This window comes from Hemicordylus capensis, chromosome 1, assembly GCF_027244095.1.
Source record: "Hemicordylus capensis ecotype Gifberg chromosome 1, rHemCap1.1.pri, whole genome shotgun sequence".
Classification (NCBI taxonomy): Eukaryota; Metazoa; Chordata; class Lepidosauria; order Squamata; family Cordylidae; genus Hemicordylus; species Hemicordylus capensis.
Window position 1 is genome coordinate 331,654,263 of NC_069657.1, and position 19,548 is coordinate 331,673,810.

A 19,548-nucleotide genomic window follows, 5' to 3' on the forward strand; every position below is an offset into this window, starting at 1 on the left:
ATCAAAATGCTGAGAGTGACCTGGAGTTGGAGAAGCAAATCAGAGAGGCATCAAAGAGAGACAGAGCTGTAATAATGGGTGACTTCAATTACTCTCACATAGACTGGGCAAATTCACGTGCAAGTGTTGACAGAGAGGCCAAGTTTCTAGACATGCTAAATGATTGTGCCTTAGAACAGTTGGTCATGGAACCAACCAGAGAGAAGGCGACCTTGGACTTAATCCTGAGGGTTTTTTTTTTATTCTTACCATGGCTGAGGGGTAACTGCAGTGGGGAGTGGAGCAGTCCTCCTCTCTTCCACTCCCCTGCGGTGGCAGGGACTGGAACGACACTGGGCCCGTCCGTTTGGGACACCATCTTTTACCAACTGTGAGGCGCGCCTGCACAATTCAGATCGTCACAAGCCTGTGGTGTCACTTGTTTGCCACTGGCTTGTGATGATCTTTAAAGCTCTGTGCAGGTGTGCCTTGCTGTTGGTAAAAGACACTGGCCCGAACGGATGGGCCCAGCATCGCTCCGGTTCCCAACACTGCTGGGGGAGAGGGGAGAACTGCTCCGCCCCCCCCAGCCACCCCTTGGCTGCAGTAAGAATAAAAAACAAAAAACCAGCGGAGGTTTGGCGAGGCGGGTCCCCCAAAGGAGGTTTTGGGGGCCTCACGACTGGGCAGTCTGGGTGCCCAAATTACCTAGGTGTGCTCCTGAGGACCTGGTGCAAGATGTCAGAGTTGCAGAACCATTGGGGAACAGTGACCATAGTGTGATCCACTTCAGCTTATATGCGAGTGAAGCACTGCCAACAGATGTGTTGGACTTAAGAAGAAGAAACTTCTCAAAAATGAGGGGACTGGTAAAAATGAACCTGAAAGGGAAAGTTAGGAGGGTCAAATCATTCCAGGAAAGCATGGAAGTTATTTAAAATCACAATTATAGAAGTTCAGTTGGAATGTAGACCAAGAAGGAGGAAAGGTACCATCAAGTTCAGGAGGATGCCAGCATGGCTAAGAAACAGAGTCAGGAAAGCTATAAAAGCGAAGAAGACTTCCTTCAGAAAATGGAAGTCCTGCACAAATGGAATGCAAGGAGACAATCAGGAATGCAAACAGAGTTTGAGGAGCATAAAACTAGAAATGTCAAGGGGAATAACAAAAACTTCTTCAAATATATTGGAAGCAGAAAACCTGCCAGGGAGGTGGTTGGACCCTTCGATGACGAGGGTGTGAAAGGGATTATTAAGGAAGATAAGGAGATTGCAGAGAAGCTGAATGAGTTCTTTGCATCTGTCTTCACAGCAGAGGGTACTGACCATATATGTATTCCATAACTGAGCTTCCCAGGCTTGGATGCTGAAGAACTGGGCCAATTTGAGGTGACGAGAGAGGATGTTTTAAACTGTCTTGAAAAACTAAAAATTAACAAATTGCCAGGGCCAGATGGCATTCACCCAAGAATTCTGAAGGAACTCAAATGTGAAATTGTTGATCTCCTAGCAAAAATATGTCTCTTGTCCCTGCAATCAGGCTCTGAACCAGAGGACTGGAAAGCAGTTATTGTTACTCCGGTTTTCAAAAGGGGATTCAGGGGGATCTGGGAAACTACAGGATCAGTTTAATTTCTGTGCTGGGTAAATTGATGGAAAGCATTCTTAAGGACAAAACTGTTAGGCACATAGAAGAATGGGTGTTGCTGAAGGAGAACCAGCATGGCTTCTGCAAGGGCAAGTCTTGCCTTACTAACCTTTTGGAGTTCTTTGAGAGTGTCAACAGGCATGTGGATAAAGGTGATCTAGTTGACAAAGTTCCCATCTCTGAGGTCATTTCCGGTCACCCCCGACCCACAAATACACAAGTATTTCCTCCCACCCTCTCAGGCATATACCAAAGTCGGGTGTCAATTACCTGATAATGGATACACGAAATCGCAGATACCGAGTCCGCAATTAACTAGGTTCTCATGTATTTGTACAAATTGTTCAGGTGAATAATTTTATGTAGGTGGTTTCATTCTTCAGTCTGCTTCCATGGCTGCTTGTTTATTAGAGCATCCGTTGTGACATGGGGATATGTAATCATTAGTTATTCCCCCTTTTGGTGCATCCAGATGACTGCTTCTCCTAGCAGTAGGAAGTGAGTGTGTATACATGTGTGTGAGCTGGACAGAGTGCCTCAATGAAGCAGTACCAACTAGTCTAGGTGCTACTGTTTTTTGGTACTGCAGTTGCTCCACTAACCATAAAGATCCTCATAGCCCATTTGAACCAGTAGCAGTTGGCATGAAAATCAGCACAGTTCCCCATGTATTTTGCAGGTGTTAAAGTTCTGGTTCAGTTTGCCTGTTGCAAAAAGCTTCTATTTGGATTTAACACTATTGGAGAACTGTTAGCAAACCAGTATGTGGGCAAACCAGAGAGTCGCAAGTAGACATCTGTTTTCCTACAGTGTATTTATGTGCATCACAGTATACATTACCTTTCTGTCTTTTCCCATGGAGATGGAAATGGCTGAAGGATCCTTACAGGAAAAGAATTACAGCCAGAGGAAGTAAAAAGTAGCAGTTTCATCCTTGTGCACTTTTTATGAAAAGTTGGGGGAAAATATGACTGCGAAATGGAATTGGTATCTTGTGCCCCTGTTCTATTATTTAAGAGGCAAAAGTAAGCTGGCAGAGATGCAGTTTTCAGAGGAGATTAGAAAATGGTTAAAGAATCAGTGAAGCAAAGAGATGCAAGATGGATGTTCTATATTGTAGTAGCAGTGGATGAGGAATCTCTTGTGTCAGTATGGGTGATGAAACGTGAACATTGGTGCTTGGTTATTGGCAAGAGTGGAATATGCAGATAACATAATTTGAAGGTCCTTTACGTTGGTTTAGTGGTAAAGAAATATGAAAGTCGTCATAATACTATTTTCATCAAAGTAATCCTATATGTGGGACATGGGCACATAAGAAGCTTCCTATGTTTCTTTTAAGCTGCTTTATACTGAGTCAGACCATTGATCCATCTGGCCCAGTATTGTTTACACAGACTAACAGTGGCTTCTCCAAGGTTACAGGCAAGGGTCTCTCTCAGTCCTCTTGGAGATGTCAGGGAGAAAACTCGGAAATTTCTGCTCTTCTCAGAATGGTCCCATCCCCTGAGGGGAATATCTTACAGTGCTCATGCATGTAGTCTCCCATTCAAATGCAAACCAGGGCAGACCCTACTCAGCAAATGGGACGATTCATGCTTGCTACCACAAGACCAGCTCTGTTCTCCTTTGCTTGTGTTGTACTCTGCAGAATGATTGATACTGTTTGGGATAATGTTAATGTTGGATTACCACCACCAATATTAATGATGTCATTATCTTTGTTCAGAGTTAGGCGGGGTTAATACAAGTCAGCAACATTGATTATAGAATTGACTTATTCCAGTAGATATGAAAATGGTACAGAAAAGAGCAACTAAAATGACCAAAAAGTCTGAAGAATGTTATCTACAAAGAAAGGCCTATGGTGTTTCGGGCTTTTTAGTTTGGAAATGCCCCTATGACTGAGTGGGAACATGAGAGTTTTTTAAATTACTCAAATAAATAAATGTTGCTGTCTCATTATATTAGCATCACCCAGTGAATTTGTTTGGCAGCAACTTCAGGATGGTCAGAAAGATACCATTCTTCACATAACTTTATAGATCCAGTACTACAATTGTATCCAGACAGGGGTGTATCTAGGGTAGGGCAGGCAGGGCACGTGTCCCGGGCGCCACTTGAAGGGGGGCGCCATTTTTCAAAATTAATTTTTTTAAAAAAAATGGCTGCCAAAAACAAAATGGTCACCATGCGTGCTCAAATGGCTTCTGTGAGGCCCTAGGCCATGCCAGGCCTCACAGAGGCCATTTGAGCATGTGCGGTGGCCATTTTGTTTTCAGCAGCCATTTTTTTAAAAATTATTTTAAGAAATTGCCACTGCACATGTTCAAATGGTCCCTATGAGGCTCTAGAGGCCAGCGGGGGTGTGTGACCTTTTTAGGACCCCCCATGGCTTTTAGGAAGCCCCCTGAAGGGGCTACAGGTAATTAAAAATAATAATATAAGTCGCTGTACACATATTCAGATATGTGACTTGTATGTGACCTTCAGACTCGTAGTTTTCAGCTGATATTATGGTAAAGTTATCTGAAAGATGGGTGTCAGAAGTTTGGACAGGGGGTGCAATTTCAATGCTTGCCCTAGGCGCTATTTTCCCTAGATACGCCTCTGTATTCAGACCTTGTGCAAGCAGAACGAAGCTCTCAGGGGAACCTTCTCGTGCTCTTCACCACTCGGCAGTCCCCTGAAAAGCCAATCCAGAGGGTTGGGGGTCTAGCAGAAATGAGATGCAGAAGACTTGCTGTGGGGAGGAGGGAGAAGGGCAGCTTCCTTTCACTTATGCAATATCTGGACCTAACCCATTGTGAACCATAGTAGACTACTTCCAGCCTCCATGTTCAAAGGAAGTATATCTCTGAGAACTTAATGCCAAACAAAAACAGATGAAGATTTTTTGCCTTGCTAGGCACAAGAGTAATAGGCAACTACGAATATATACCAGTGGAGCATCGTGGTGATTGCACAAAACCACAATGTGTATGTGTGTGTGTGTGTGAGAGAGAGAGAGAGAGAGATGCATTTTAGATATTTTTATATGTGTTTTTGTTAAGTATGTGTTTCGAACAACAGAGGAAGATTGCTCTGAATCATCAACCTAGATTGTCTTTTGTTTTTAGTCTGCCTTTTAAAATTCAGTTTGGAAAAACCTAGGTTTATTAAGTTTAGAGATTAGGCAAAACATTCTTAGGAGTGTTTTGGTATCTTACCAGATAAATATTAGGATGCATAAATTTAAAATCTCATTTTTGAATATATAAAGCTAAGGATTTCATTTTGTATTCAGTTGATAAGTGAACTGAATCTGAAACCAGGACATATAACCATTCTTAAAGAAATAATTATGGCTAGTCATATGGTGATAACCTCAGTAAGTTAATACTTTTATCTCAGAAGACAGTTCACTGCAATATAAAATAATTAGCAACTCCTGCTATATTCATTGTTAAGAGGAAAAAAGTGTATTCATATAAATGTGTTTGTAACATAAAAGAAAGCCTTTTGGATTCTTTAAAAAGTAACAGTAGCGGCTTGATTTTTAAAATCATTTGTATACTTTTTGTTAGCATTACATAAAAAAATGGACAGAGACATCAGAAGCAGGAAAAAAGAATTAAAAACACTGACACCCAACACTGCCTCTTCCCCAGTCTTCTCAACAACAGGGAAGTTGACCTAGTCCGGGTTTTGCTCAAGTTCCAAGTGCTATAGAAGGCCAACTCTGTTTTCTGCCTTACTTCATTCAAAGTGATAGCATATGCAGGAGGCTCTCGTTCTTTTGTGGGGGTATGTTCCTGGCTACTATCGCAAAAGCAGAAACTGCAATAATGGAAACCTTGCACCTATGGGAATCTTGGGGTTAGGTTCCTCAGTGAAAAGAAAAATTCCTCCTCACTTCCAGACTGGGGCACACCTTCACACATCTCTGCCCTTTTCTGCACTGAAAACTCTTTCAGTTTTGGATGCAGCATGGTAGGTTTTTCTAGATGATCTCATTTTCTTAGTAAATAGTTATCCTTAAAAAAACAATACCACCAAAACCCACATTCTTTGTTTTTGAGGCTGCCTGAACACTTCTCTGCAGTACTGCTGCTCCAGGGAGCTACTCCTCTGACACCTTTTGCTACTTGGATTTATAGTCACCACTGCTCTAAACCAACCGCAGCTTCCCTTCTTTGTCTTGACTTGTGCTTTTTCCCTTTAAGTCAGTTTTGTTTGTGACAAACCCCTCTGGCTCCTACTAATCGCCACCTTCTTTGCTAGTGCTCATGGACCAACTGCTTAATCATCTGTTCTAGGATCTTGCCAGGTATCGATGTCAAGCTTTTTTTGAAGCTAGGGACATTTGTCTGTCTCCAGCCTTCCAGCTGTTTTCTCATGCCTTCTCCAGGAGTTCTCAGTGATGGCACCCAGCAATGCTGAGATCACCTTTGGAGGCTCCTTCAGGACCTTGAGCCCAGAAACAAAGTGGTAGAAGTGGAGCTCTTGTTGCAGTGGTGTAATGTGCTCGATGCAGCTAGCCTTTGGTACAAGCTGTGCTGCAGCATTCTGGACCAGCTGAAGTTTCCAAACTGTCTTCAGGGAGAGCCCTATGTAAAGTAGTAGCCAAGTTGATTAGATACCAGGGCATACACAATCCACAAAGCTAGTCCAGAAGGATACCCTGGTTAATAATATCAAAAGCTTCTGGGAGGCCTAGGAGAATTGGCTGATCTGGATGGAGAGCCATAAGAATGGGCTCTGCACCTGCACAGGAGACCACGCAGTAGCCATGCCGCATCTTGTTGAGGCATCCAAGCCACGCCCCCACGCATGCATCATGCTATTTAAGTGGCGGCTGGATGTCTTGTTCCTCAGTTCTTTTCCGACTGCCTTAGCGTTTGGACCTCGGTCTGCTGCTTCTTCGTCGGAAAGTTCCCCGTGAGTTCGGTCTCTTAAAAACAACAAAAACCCCACCTTTTCTCTGTTTGGAATTTTGTGTATGACCTTTATTTTCTGGCTGACGACTTTTGAATTGTCTATGACCTGGATTGGCTGGTGGAACTTGTTTGTGTTTGACCATTGGACTGGCTGAGGGAAAGGTTTGGTGTTTTGGCTTCGTAACGGACTTGGCTGACCTATTCATAACATGTCTGAGGAAAAGAAGACTTTCAAAAGGTGTGAGGGCTGTAAGGCAAGGCAAATCCTCCCCTCTAAGGATTTGCACGAGCTGTGCCTTATCTGCATAATGTATCGGCGTGCAAAATATACCTCTCATTTATACCTCTCAGCCCTGCACTTGCGAGTGGTGATTTACGATGACGTGCTGAGTCCCTCCATGCCACGGAAAATGCCAACAAAATCTGCCTCAGCATTGCCATCGATGCCGAGTGCATTGACATCGACAAAACCGACATCGAAGAGTGCCGGCCTGACATCGAAGAGCTCAGACGCCATATCATCAACCCATGGGGCTGCTTCAGTGTCTGAGAAGCTGTCAACTTTGACGTTGGGTCATCTGAAGCCATCAACATCAAAGTCGCTGTCTGCCGCCCGTCATGAGTCCTTGGTGTTGAAGCCATCGATGTCGACTGACGATCGATGCAGAAGTTGCTCCAGTGGCCACTGCAATCGTAGCTCCGGTGCCTTGTCGAGCGATTCCAGACTGTTGAAGCGCCACGGCATCGATGACCCATCAACACCATCTGAGAAGCGTCAACATCTGATTGACTTTGCACACCATCTCCTACTGGTCTACAGGAACCATTGATGTCAGCAAGTCTACAGTCGACGTTAGAACTGGTGACCCTTTGCCTGGTGTCGTCAACATCCCCTCAATGTCGACAGGACCCGCCTCCAACATTGGGGTTGTCGAGGGCAAGGTCTCTTTCACCGGCATCGACCCAGATATCTTCACCCACACCTTTGACGCTGGCAGCCCAGTGTCCGATACCACCGACATCGACTCTCCACACGCCACTAGTGTCAATGTCGAAGAAGGTGACTCCACGCCTTCAGGCACCTTTACCGGTTTTTGAGGCCGATGATGAGGATTTGCCTACTGATGTCAAAGCCAGGCTTAATCCTGCTACGACACACACAATTCTGTCCATTTTAGACTCCTCTTCAAGTACCCCATCAACATCCACCTTCAAGGGCTTCTTACCCACAGAAGAAGGGGCTCCTGCCACCGTGAGTATGCAACCCGTGTCACTCACTACCGAACACCTGCATAGCCCCCTTCCATGGCACACTTGTGGTTATGCACATGTACCGTCAACAACAGCTGAAGAGTCAGACCCCAACCTAGGGTTCTGTTCTCCAGGCACGCCTTACCAGCAACCATGGAAGCTGTATATCCCACCATCCACAGTTGTGTCAGTCACTTCCTCGAGGCCATTGTCTACCACAGCGTCCCAGACAAGTCCGTTGCCAACAGCACAGGGGGCAGTACAAACAACAGGCCCATCTCCCCGCACTGTTGCCACTAAGGCGACACCTCTGTCCACAGTGGAGTTGTGGACACACTCAAACAGCCGTCCCATAGTCTCCCAGTGGTTCAGCTTCAGAACACTATGGCTCCTCAGATTTTGAATCCGACCCAGAGCGGGAAGATTCTTTGGTGGAGCCCCCTACTGACGTGGCCCCATCAACCTATGTTTCACCAAACAAAGAAATGAAAACATACTACTGACATGTCCGTGCCATGGCAGAGGTGTTAGGACTAGACTTGAGGTCTGAATTGCAGACAATAGACATCCCGGTCTACAATTTCATGCTTAAAACACAAAGCACAGTGGCCCTACCCATGCTCCCTGTAATTACTAGGGCAGCAAAATGCACGTGGGAGGTTTTTCACACCTCAACCCCTACTGCAGAGCACCTTGAGAGTTTGTACAGGATACAAAACAAAGACAATACCTATCTTTTAAAGCACCCAGCACCCAATTCCCTAGTAATTGATTGTGCAACTGCGTCCAAGGCAGGGAAACAACATGTAGTTCCACCAGAGAGGGAAGGCAGGAAGTTGGATCTGTTGGGTCGTAAGGTCTACTTTACCTACTGTTTGTCCATCAAGGTGGCAAATTATGCTGCTTGTACAGCCAAATATGAACATAGTATCTGGTAGACTCTGCTATCCGACTTGGACTCAGTGACCCCTGAGGACTTCAAACGTAAGTTTCAACAGACACGAGTGCTCAGCAGAACTGACCAGGCAGCAGCTGAGCATAGCCAAACATCTGGCTGAGTCAGAATCCAGGTCTCTGACTGCAGGCATAACCCTGCGCAGACATGCCTGGCTGAGTTCTACAAACCTCCAATCAGGCATGAAAGACAAGATTGAAGGACTTCCATTTGATGGCTCTGGTCTCTTCAGTGGTACAACTGACAGTACCATGGAGCAAATGAAAAAATCAAAATTTACGGCAAAGACTTTCACGGCATAGCCAACGATGTCATCTTATATGCCAAGATCCTGCGCTCCGTATTCAAAATAGCGGCCTTCCTACCGCCAGCAAGATCACCATGACTATAGACAGCAATACAACTCGTACCACAAGCGGAATTTCCCAAACAGAGGGAAGCAGACACAAACCCGTACGACCAAGACATCAGATGCCCAGAAGCATCTTTGAGAGACGTCCGTCCACTGGCACCACTCTTCTCCCCATTTCCGCCTGCATGGGCCCCAACATCTCAAACAACGGAGTACACTATCAATCTGATAATGCAGTCTCCATCCAGCAGATTGGCAAGCCATGCCCCTGCATGTCACAACATAACATCTGACCGCTGGGTTCTGAAGATAATATTTTTCGGCTATGCCATAGAATTCAGGTAGCTGCCATGGTTCACGGGAATGAGATTCACTCCTCCATCTGTCACATTACAGGAGGAAGTAAAGGAACTGCTGGAGAAGAAAGCAATTACTCTGGTGCCATGGTGGCCAGGCGGGAGGGTTTCTATTCCTGCTATTTTCAAATTCCAAAACCGGATGGTGGAATATGCCCCATTATGGACCTGCACGGCCTGAACAAGTTCATACGAGTCAGGAAATTTCAAATGATGGCATTGCATCAAATACTGCCACTCCCCCAGGGGGAGAAGTGGCTTGCGATGCTGGATCTAAAAGATGCCTATTTCCATGTCAGGATCAGGCCAGGTCACAGAAAGTACCTACGGTTTACCATAGGCAACCGAGTGTACCAATACAATGTATTGCTGTTCGGTCTGTCCACCACCCCAAGGGTTTTCACCAAATGCATGGCGGTGGTGATCGCTCACTTGCAGACACATGGAATCTCCATTTACGCCTATTTAGATGACTGGCTCCTGACATCCCAACACAAAAGCGAGTTAGTTTCGCAAATCCAGTATGCATTGACCCTTCTCCAAAACCTTGGCATCCAGGTCAACTGGAAGAAGTCACATCTGGAACGGTGTAGGGGCCATGTTGGACACTACAAACCAAAGGGCATTCTTACCAGAGGAACACTACCTCTGTATTCGGAGCCTAGTAACACACTTTCAAGGTCACCCATTGCAGCCGGCACAGTCTGTCCAATGACTTCTAGGCCTGATGGTGTCTTGCAATATGGTAATCCACTACACTTGGCTGAAGATGCGAAGCTCCATTTGTGGTTTCTATCAATAATTCTGCCCAACTGTGGACAGCCAGCGGAGAAGCCTACTTCTTCCACTGCAGATTCTGAGATCACTGTCATGGTGGTCAGAGTGCAGGAACCTACTGGAGGGTGTACCCTTCTAAACACCATTACCATCTGTCTGGATCACAACAAATGCCTCTCTGCAGGGCTGGGGGGCTCACTGCAAAGGTCGCAAAATTCAGGGACAGTGGATAGAGCAGCAAAGTTGTCTGCGTATCAACTTCCTGGAACTCCTTGCAGTTTTCTAAGCATTTTGAAGATTTCTGCCGCTCATAAAGGGCAAGGTTGTGCAGATATACCTCAACAATACGATGGCTCAGGCCTATATCAGCCGCCAAGGTGGAACTGTGTCTCTGACATTAAGCGCTCTCAGTGTTCAACTGTGGCACTGGTGCATCCGACACCATGTTTCACCAGTGGCGCTTCACATCAGAGGCCTGGAGAATGTCTTGGCAGACGAACTGAGCCGTGTGTTTCTCCAGGACCAACACCACGAGTGGGAGCTCGACTCACGATACATAGTCCCCCTGTTCCATCATTGGATGCAGCCAACGATAGACCTATTTGCAACCTCCAGGAATGCAAAATGCGACCGCTTCTGCTCCAGGGTGGGACACGACCCCTTGTCCTTGGGAGATACCTTCCAACTAAACTGGTTGAGGGAAACGCTTTACATGTTTCCACCTCAACCACTGATTGCCAGGGTGGTGGCTTATCTCCCGAACCAACTTGCTGCATCCTTGTGATGCCGTAGTGGCCAAGGCAACCTTGGTTTCCACAGGTATGCAGACTGTCGGAGAATCGATACCACCATCTGCCACAGGTGCCAGTTCTCCTCTCCCAGGACAACGGACACATCTTACACCCACACATCAACACCCTTCATCTGACCGCCTGGCAAATAAGCTTCTAGATAAGATTCTACTAAACCAACGGAAACCCTCTACTAGATGGAACTACCTGGGAAAGTGGCTCCAGTTTAAGACATATGCCAAGACCCAAAGTTTTTTGCCTAGACGTGCTTCTGTCCAAAACGTACTCCTGTATTTGTCTAAGCTGAAATCTCAAGGCTTGGCTAATATTTCCTTGAAAGTCCACTTAGCCGCTCTCTCCTCAAAGCACGTTGGTTGCGAGGGCAGGTCTTTGTTCTCACACCCACAATGCCAGGCTTTTATGAAGGGCCTCACTAACGTCTTCCCACCATCAAGGCTCTGGTTGAGCCCTGGAGCCTGTCTTTGGTACTGTCATCATTGACAAAATCTCCTTTCAAGCCTATGACTATGTCATCCTTGCAGCTAGTCTCCCTAAAGACAGCTTTCCTCGTGGCGATCACCACAGCACGGCGGGTGAGCGAGCTGACAGCTCTAAGAATAGACTCTCCATATACAAGGTTTGATGCGGATAAGGTCCTCATGCGTTTGGACCCATCCTTTCTTCCGAAGGTTGTCTCTGACTTCCACCTGAACCAGGACATTGTCCTCCCAACCTTCTTCAGAGAGCCGTTAACAAGTTTGGAACGTGCCATGCACTCCCTAGATGTGTATCGATAACTCCTATACTAGCTAGACATCACTAAGGGGTTCCGAGCTATGCCACATCTCTTTGTGGTAGACAAGAGCTCTACCAAGGGCTCCTGTATTTCCAGACAGCGTCTGTCAAGGTGGCTAGTTGAGCTAATCATACTTATGTACCAGCTCCAGAACAAGTCTCCACCAGCAGTCATCAAGGCCCACTGTACTCGGGCCTATGCTTCCTCGGCAGCACACCTCTCGGGGATCACCTTCCTGGACATCTGTAAAGCAGTGACATGGTCCTCGGAGATGCCTTTCATTAAGCACTATGCCATAGATGTGCACTCTGCTGCAGAAGCGAACTTCGGGAGAAGTGTTCTTAAAAGGGTTTTGCAATAGCACGTCTGCACCCTCCTCCTTAGGGAGCTTGCTAATCGCCCATTCTTATGGATCTCAATCCAGATAAACAGGTTGCTCACCTGTAACTGATGATCTGGTGGAGATCCATTGACATCCATAAGACCCTTCCGAACCACCCCTCTGCAGTAGTGCTTTGCAGTGTGCATACGTGTGTGTTCACCATTGCTCATGGATCACCGTGTCAACTTACGAACTCACCTGTTGGACTGGATGGTCGTCCTCCTCAGTGGTCGTCCAAGAACTGAGGAACAGGATGTCCAGCTGCCCCTTAAATAGCATGCTGCACACGTGGGGGCGTGGCTTGGACACCTCGACAAGCTGCGGCATGGCTACTGCATGGTCTCCTGCGCAGGCGCAGAGCCCATTCTTATGGATGTCGATGGATCTCCACCAGATCATCAGTTACAGGTGAGCAACCTGTTTTTACACATCCTCTGTCTCTCTGCCAGCAAAGGTTGTCTTGATCCTAAATCTTGGGAAGAAGTTAGACTGAAATTGATCTGCATAATCTCTTGTGTCCAGGAGCAATTTGGGCTGTCCAGCACTTCCCACTCTAGAATTTTGTGACAAGGAAAGGCTTGTCACAGGCCTGTATAGTTGTTCCAGCACTAGAGAAGAACAGGCAGGCTAAAGTTCTTTGTTCTAAAGCAAACAGTTTTACATCTCCAGTAAAGGAAGAAACTATTAGTCCACTTTTAATATAGGAAGAGAAATATGACCTTTACTGACCTCGTTTTGAAAAATTAAGACACTATCATTGTTTCATATTCCAGTGCTTAAATAATCCATACCCTACACATCTGCAGAATTTCATAAGACTGCCATCAAAGGAGACTTAGGCTAGATCTAACCTTGTTAAATTTTCAGAAGTGTCTGGAATTCATAATAACTTTACGGTCTATTCATCTTTAAATACTTTTTCTACAGTTAACTGCCACTTTGCGAAACTTGGTTGATTTGCCACAGTCAAGATGCAAACTCTTGGACAATGGAGCAGTTCCAGAGCTGTATCTGATGCTGGAGAAACGTTTGAGTGACAAGGATGTATGTACCAACGTGGCCAGAATATTCAGGTAATTTCCTTTTTTTAAAGTTTCAATAGAGTTTTGACCCTTGCGCATGCACTTTCAGAAGCTGTTTCATTATCTGTTGAAGTCAGTGGCCCCATGGAGATGCTGGTTTATGCTCTTTTGAAACTCTTGCCCCGCCTAGTGTTTGTGTGTCATTTTAACCCCTGAAATATTATGATGGATCTTGCTTTAATGGGCAAAAGTTCTCTTTTCCAGTTCAAACTATAAAGTATATGCCAACAGATACCACATGATACACTAAAACAGACTGGGGCCAAACTCTCATCACTGAGTGTTGTGAATATATGAGCCATGAGCTGGATTTCCCAGCTGTCATCTCTAAAACATTTGTTTGCCTTGCATAATCCATAATAGGCCCTTGTTACACACAATGAACCTGTGCTATCTCCCTGGGTTCTTAAGCAAATCATTGTAGGTTTTTTGCCTTTATATAGCAATGTCCAGCATTTTAAAGCCTAAGAACTACGTAGAAAACCACTCTAGGGAAAGCAGAGAACACTGGCTATGGACATTTTTAAAGTTCTGTCATCATGACTTAAAAAGGGATGTTGGCTAGCAAGCCACAGAAAAACATCTGCCTGGGGCCTTTAGGAGCCACAGTCAATGAGAACAGATGGTACAGGTCTAATTTGACTCGATATATGGCAACTCCTTAGAAGAATAGTTCAGAGCCCTAAACTTGCCCACGTCTGCCTCTTTCCCCCACAGCTACTGTTGCTTTTCCTTCCCTCTTCACTTGAAAACCCTTTTAGCTTCTGATCTGGGGTGTGATCCATTGAATCCATTATAATGGGTTCTGCGCCTGTGCGGAAGCCTCTTGGTGCTGAGTTCCAAAGCTCCTTTTCGGTGCCTGCGCCCTGCACCATGTGACCATGTGGCTATTTAAGGCAGGAGGAAGTGTAGGCACCTCAGTTCCTTTGTTCCGCCATAACAAAGTTATGGTTCTGCCATAGAGATTGGTTAACTTGGTTTCTTTGGTTCCTCGTTCTGGTTCCTTTGCTCTTAGCATTCTCTTCTGATGTTCTGCTGTCTTCTCCCGGCTATTACAACCTTGGGATGTACTTTGATTAACGTTTTTTGCTCTACCTTTCTGTTTGGCGACTGATTGGACTGATACTTGGCATTTTTGACCTTGGACTGTGCTAAGACGACAATTTGTGAGTAACGGATGGTCTCTGTTGATTTGTGCATTTTGATCCCACTTCAGGGGAATATGGATACCCCAAAGCAAAAGCAAACTTTTAAATGCTGTGAAAAGTGTAGAGCAAAATTGCCCTCACAGGATGCCCATAATTTATGCCTGTTGTGTCTGCGGGGAGCCCATAACACGCCAACATGCAAAATTTGTCAATGCTTCTCCAAACAAACGTGGAGAAATTGTGAGCTTCGTTTGAGGGCTTCTATCTATGATGATGTTCTAACCACGTCTATGCTCAGAGGCTGGATAGTACAGCTATAGTTGGACAACACCACTGTGATCGCCTACATCAACCGGCAGGGTGGAACTGTCTCCAGGTCACTTTGTGCACTGAACATTCAACTTTGGCACTGGTGCATCAAGAACAGCATCACCCCTGTGGCCATCCACATCAAGGGGATGGAGAACGTTCTGGCAGATGGCTTGAGTTGCTCGTTTTCGATAGAAACCAGTTACGAATGGGAATTGAACAACCTTTACCTCTGGCCGATATTCGACCTATGGGGATTCCCAGAGATAGATTTCTTTGCTACAGCGCAGAATGCAAAATGCAAATGCTACTGCTCGAGGGCCGGCCACGACCCTTGGTCCTTGGGAGATGCCTTCCAGATGGACTGGTCACAACATCTGATTTACATGTTTCCCCCGTTACCTCTGGTGAACAGGGTAGTGGCAAAAATTCTGACAGAACATGTAAGATAAATTCTGATCACGCCATGGTGGTCCTACCAGGCGTGGTTTCCACATATACTCAGACTGTCCTCTCACACCTACAAAAGACTTCCAAAGTGTCCAGATCTTTGATACAGGACAGAGGTCAAGTTCTGCACTCAGAGGTTCTCATCTTGCAACTGACAGCTTGGAAGATCGATTACTAAGTAATCCTCCTGAATCAGCAAAAGCCCTCCACTAGAAAGAACTATGCTAGCAAGTGGAGACTGTTCACTTCCTACACTGCGGAATGCAGCTTCCATCCCTTTAAAGCCTCCATCCGACAAGTCCTCCTCTACCTTACCATGCTAAAAACGTCTAAACTCTCCAATGTGTCTATTAAGGTGCACCTTGCTGCACTCTCTTCCAAACACCCTGGATGGGATGGCAAAATGGTTTTCTCCCATCCTGCATGCAAAAGCTTCTTGAAGGGCCTCACTAACCTTTATCCACCTATACGGCAACGAATAGAACAGTGGAGTATCTCTCTGGTCCTTTCAGCCTTAACTGAATCGCCCTTCGAGCCTCTGAGATCAACTAGTCTAAAATTAACATCCTTGAAAATGGCCTTTTTGGTGGCAATTACTACTGCTCGTAGGGTAAGCGAGCTTACAGCTCTTCGGATGGATGTACCTTACACCCGCTTTTACCCAGATAAAGTACTCTTACGCCCTGACATTACTTTCTTACTGAAGATTGTGACAGATTTCCATCTTTAACTCTCCAAGCACGCCTTTAGAAAAAGCTCTGCATTTCTTGGACGTGAGTAGAGCACTTCTGTTTTATCTTTACAAGACTAAGACATTGAGAAAGTCAAAGAGACTGTTCGTGTCCTACAAATGAAGAACCATTGGACAAGCCCTGTCCCGACAAAGACTCTCCCACTGGCTTGTGCAAACTATCCTACTGGTCTACAATCTGCAGAAGGTACTGCCTCCTAAGTCCATAAAAGCACATTTGACTAGGGCTTACAGTGCATCTGCAGCTCACCTGTCTGGCATATCATATCCTGTCTGGCATATCACATCTGTAAGGCTGCCACTTGTTCTTATGAACAGCCTTTTGTAAAACATTATGCTATTGACTTACATTCTGCAACAGAGGCGAATTTTGGGAGAGGTGTCCTCAAAAGGGTGTTGCAATAACTCTACTGCTCCCTCCTCCTTTATGAAGCTAACTAAACACCCATTCTAATGGATTCAATGGATCACGAACCAGATAAACAGATTGCTCACCTGTAACTAATGATCTGGTAGTGATCTGTTTACATCCATTAGACACTCCCGAACCTCCCCTCCGCGGTAGTACTTACCTTTTGATAGCAGAACTTACCTGCTACATCAGATTTCTCAACTGTTTCGGCGGTCTCCAAGGAACTGAGGTGCCTGTGCTTCCTCCCACCTTAAATAGCCATGCAGGACGCAGGCGCCGAAAAGGAGCTGTGGAACTTAACATTGAGAGGCTTCCGCGCAGGTGCAGAACCCATTCTAATGGATGTCAACGGATCACTACCAGATCATCCATTACAGGTGAGCAACCTGTTTTTCCTGCAGTAACCACTCTTCTTCATCTCTGCCACCACTGCTGTTCAGAATTCCCTCTTCCTGTTTCTTTCCCCATCTCCGCCTGTCTTTCCTTTCTGCAATCCAGACTATGAATATTGGCAACCTGACCAGGAGGGCCCAAACAGACTGTTGAACTGAATTTTGAATATGGGAAGTTGCCTTATACTGACTCCATTGGTTCATCTAGATCAGTTCTCTAGGGTTTCAGATGAGGATATTTCCCAACCCTTCCTTTAGATGCCAGGGATTGAACCTGGAACCTTGTGCACACGAAGCATGCGCTCTATCACTGAGCTATGGCCTTTCCCCTTAATTTCAATGTTGATGTGACATATTAGCAAGCATTTAGGAGGATCATTTTCTGATCTCATTGCTTCTCTTGTTTCCCTCCTTGTTGGAGGTATTTGTAGTTTTCTGCATTTATTATGAATCCAAAGGATATCACTCTGGCTTCGCTCTAAGGAGATAGATAGATCACTCTGGTAGGTAGGTAGGTAGGTAGATAGATAGCCACACACACACACACACACACACACACACACACACACACACACACGCACTTGCGCGCGTGCACACACACACACGGCAATATTATAGATATAGATATAGATATATAAGCCAGAGTCATGTCATTTGGATTCATAATAAACGCAGAAATCTACAAATACCTCCAACACGGAGGGGGAAAGAGAACTGAGTGAGATCACAAAATGATCCTCTTAAATGCTTGCTAATATGTCACATCAATGTTGAAATTAAGGGGAAGGGCCATAGTTCAGTGACAGAGCGCATGCTTTGTGTGCACAAGGTTCCAGGTTCAATCCCTGGCATCTTGTGATAGGAATACATATATCTTGTATTTGAAGATAAATCGGAATCGTCTTTTCAGTTATTACTGCCATGCAATAGAATAAACTATTCATTACAGCTCATTGTCATTAGCAGTCTTGGAGGAAACTGATTATCTAGACCCATTTCAAACTGGCTTTAGAACTGGCTATGGGGTTGAGACAGCCTTGGTCGGCCTGATGGATGACCTTTACTGAGGAATCGACAGAGGGAGTGTGACTCTGCTGGTTCTTCTGGATCTCTAGGCGGCGTTCGATACCATCGACCATGGTATCCTTCTGGATCGCCTGGGGGAGTTGTGGATATGGGGCACTGCTTTGCAATGGTTCTGCTCCTATCTCTCAGGTAGATTCCAGATGGTGGAGCTTGGTGACAGTTGCTCCTCAAAACAGGAGCTGTTATATGGAGTCCCTCAGGACTCCATTCTGTCACCAATGCTTTTTAACATCTACATGAAACTGCTGGGTGAGGTCATCAGGAGGTTTAGTGCTGGGTGTTATCAGTATGTTGATGACATCCAAATCTACTTCTCCTTTTCATCTTCAGGAAATGGCACTCATTCTCTAAATGCCTGCCTACCGGCAGTAATGGACTGGATGAGAGATAAATTGAAGCTGAATCCAAGCAAGACAGAGGTGCTCATTGTGGGGGCTCAGAATCTGAGGGGTGAGTTAGATCTTCCTGTGCTGGATGGGGTTACACTCCCCCAGAAGGAGCAGGTGCGCAGCTTGGGAGTACTCCTGGACCCAGGCCTCACCCTGGTATCTCAGGTGGATATCAGCTTCAGCTGATTCGACAGCTGCGCCCATTCCTTGAAGAGGATGACCTCAAAACAGTGGTGCATCAGCTGGTAACCTTGACTATTTGCTTGACTATTGTAATGCGCTCTACGTGGGACTGTGTTTGTACGTAGTCTGGAAACTTCAGTTAGTTCAGAATGCGGCAGCCAGATAGGTCTCTGGGGCAACCCAGAGAGACCATATTATGCCTGTTTTGAAACAGTTATACTGGCTTCCGATATGTTTCCGGGCAAAATACAAAATGCTGGTTATTACCTTTAAAGCCCTGAATGGCTTGGGCCCAAGATATCTTAGAGAGCGCCTTCTTTTATCCCCACTACACGTTAAGGTCATCTGAGGAGGTCTGTCTCCAGTTACCACTGGTTCATTTGGTGGAGGGCCTTCTCTGTAGCTGCTCCCGGGCTGTGGAATGCACTCCCAGCAGAAATTCGCAATCTTAATTCCTTACTGACCTTCAAGAGAGCCCTTAAAACCCATCTGTTTGGCCTGGCCTTTCAGGGTTTTTAATTGTTTTAATGTTTGCCCTAGTTCTCCAGGGTTTTTAGCTGTTTGAATGTTTAATTGGTTTTATTCTGTTTTTATAGTTTTGATTTTAATTGTTAACCAGTTTTACTTGTTTTTATTCTGTTGTAAACCACCCTGAGCCATTTTGGAAGAGCGGTATACAAATCAAATAAATAAATAAGCAAGCCTGGTTCAGATGTAACACTAAGCCATAGTTTAGTACTACACAAATGAGCCTAAGGGAACCATGGTTTGATTCCCTGCTTATAATTAGTAAACAGATTGCACTGTTCTGAATTTGTACATGATGGGAAGCTGTGGTTTGTTCTTAAAGTGAAAGCAAAATGTTCACTCTCGCTCACAAAAGGGAAGCAAGCAAGCCTGCTGCTTTTTTTGCTTGTTCATTTAGTGCTAAATCATGGTTTAGTGTTGCATCTAAATTGGGCCATTTCTTTACACCAGGGTTTCTCAACGTGTGGGTCCCCAGATGTTATTGGACTTCAACTCCCATAATCCCCAGCCCTAGTGGCCTTTGGTTGGGAATTATGGGAGCTGAAGTTCAATTACATCTGGGGACCCACACGTTGAGAATCCCTGCTTTACACTGTCCTTATAGAACCGCACT

At 45.5% G+C, this 19,548-nt stretch overlaps 1 protein-coding gene across 7 annotated transcripts in view; it reads left to right on the forward strand.

Annotated features, from left to right (window-relative positions):
* ARMC2 (armadillo repeat containing 2) overlaps window positions 1-19,548 on the forward strand; it is an 85,157-nt gene that overhangs the window by 33,987 nt on the left and 31,622 nt on the right. For all 7 annotated transcript variants that reach the window (XM_053297136.1, XM_053297320.1, XM_053296959.1 and 4 more), the window contains exon 11: window positions 13,133-13,278. In XM_053297136.1, the coding sequence (XP_053153111.1) occupies window positions 13,133-13,278 (146 nt within the window). The remainder of the gene's footprint in view (window positions 1-13,132; window positions 13,279-19,548) is intronic.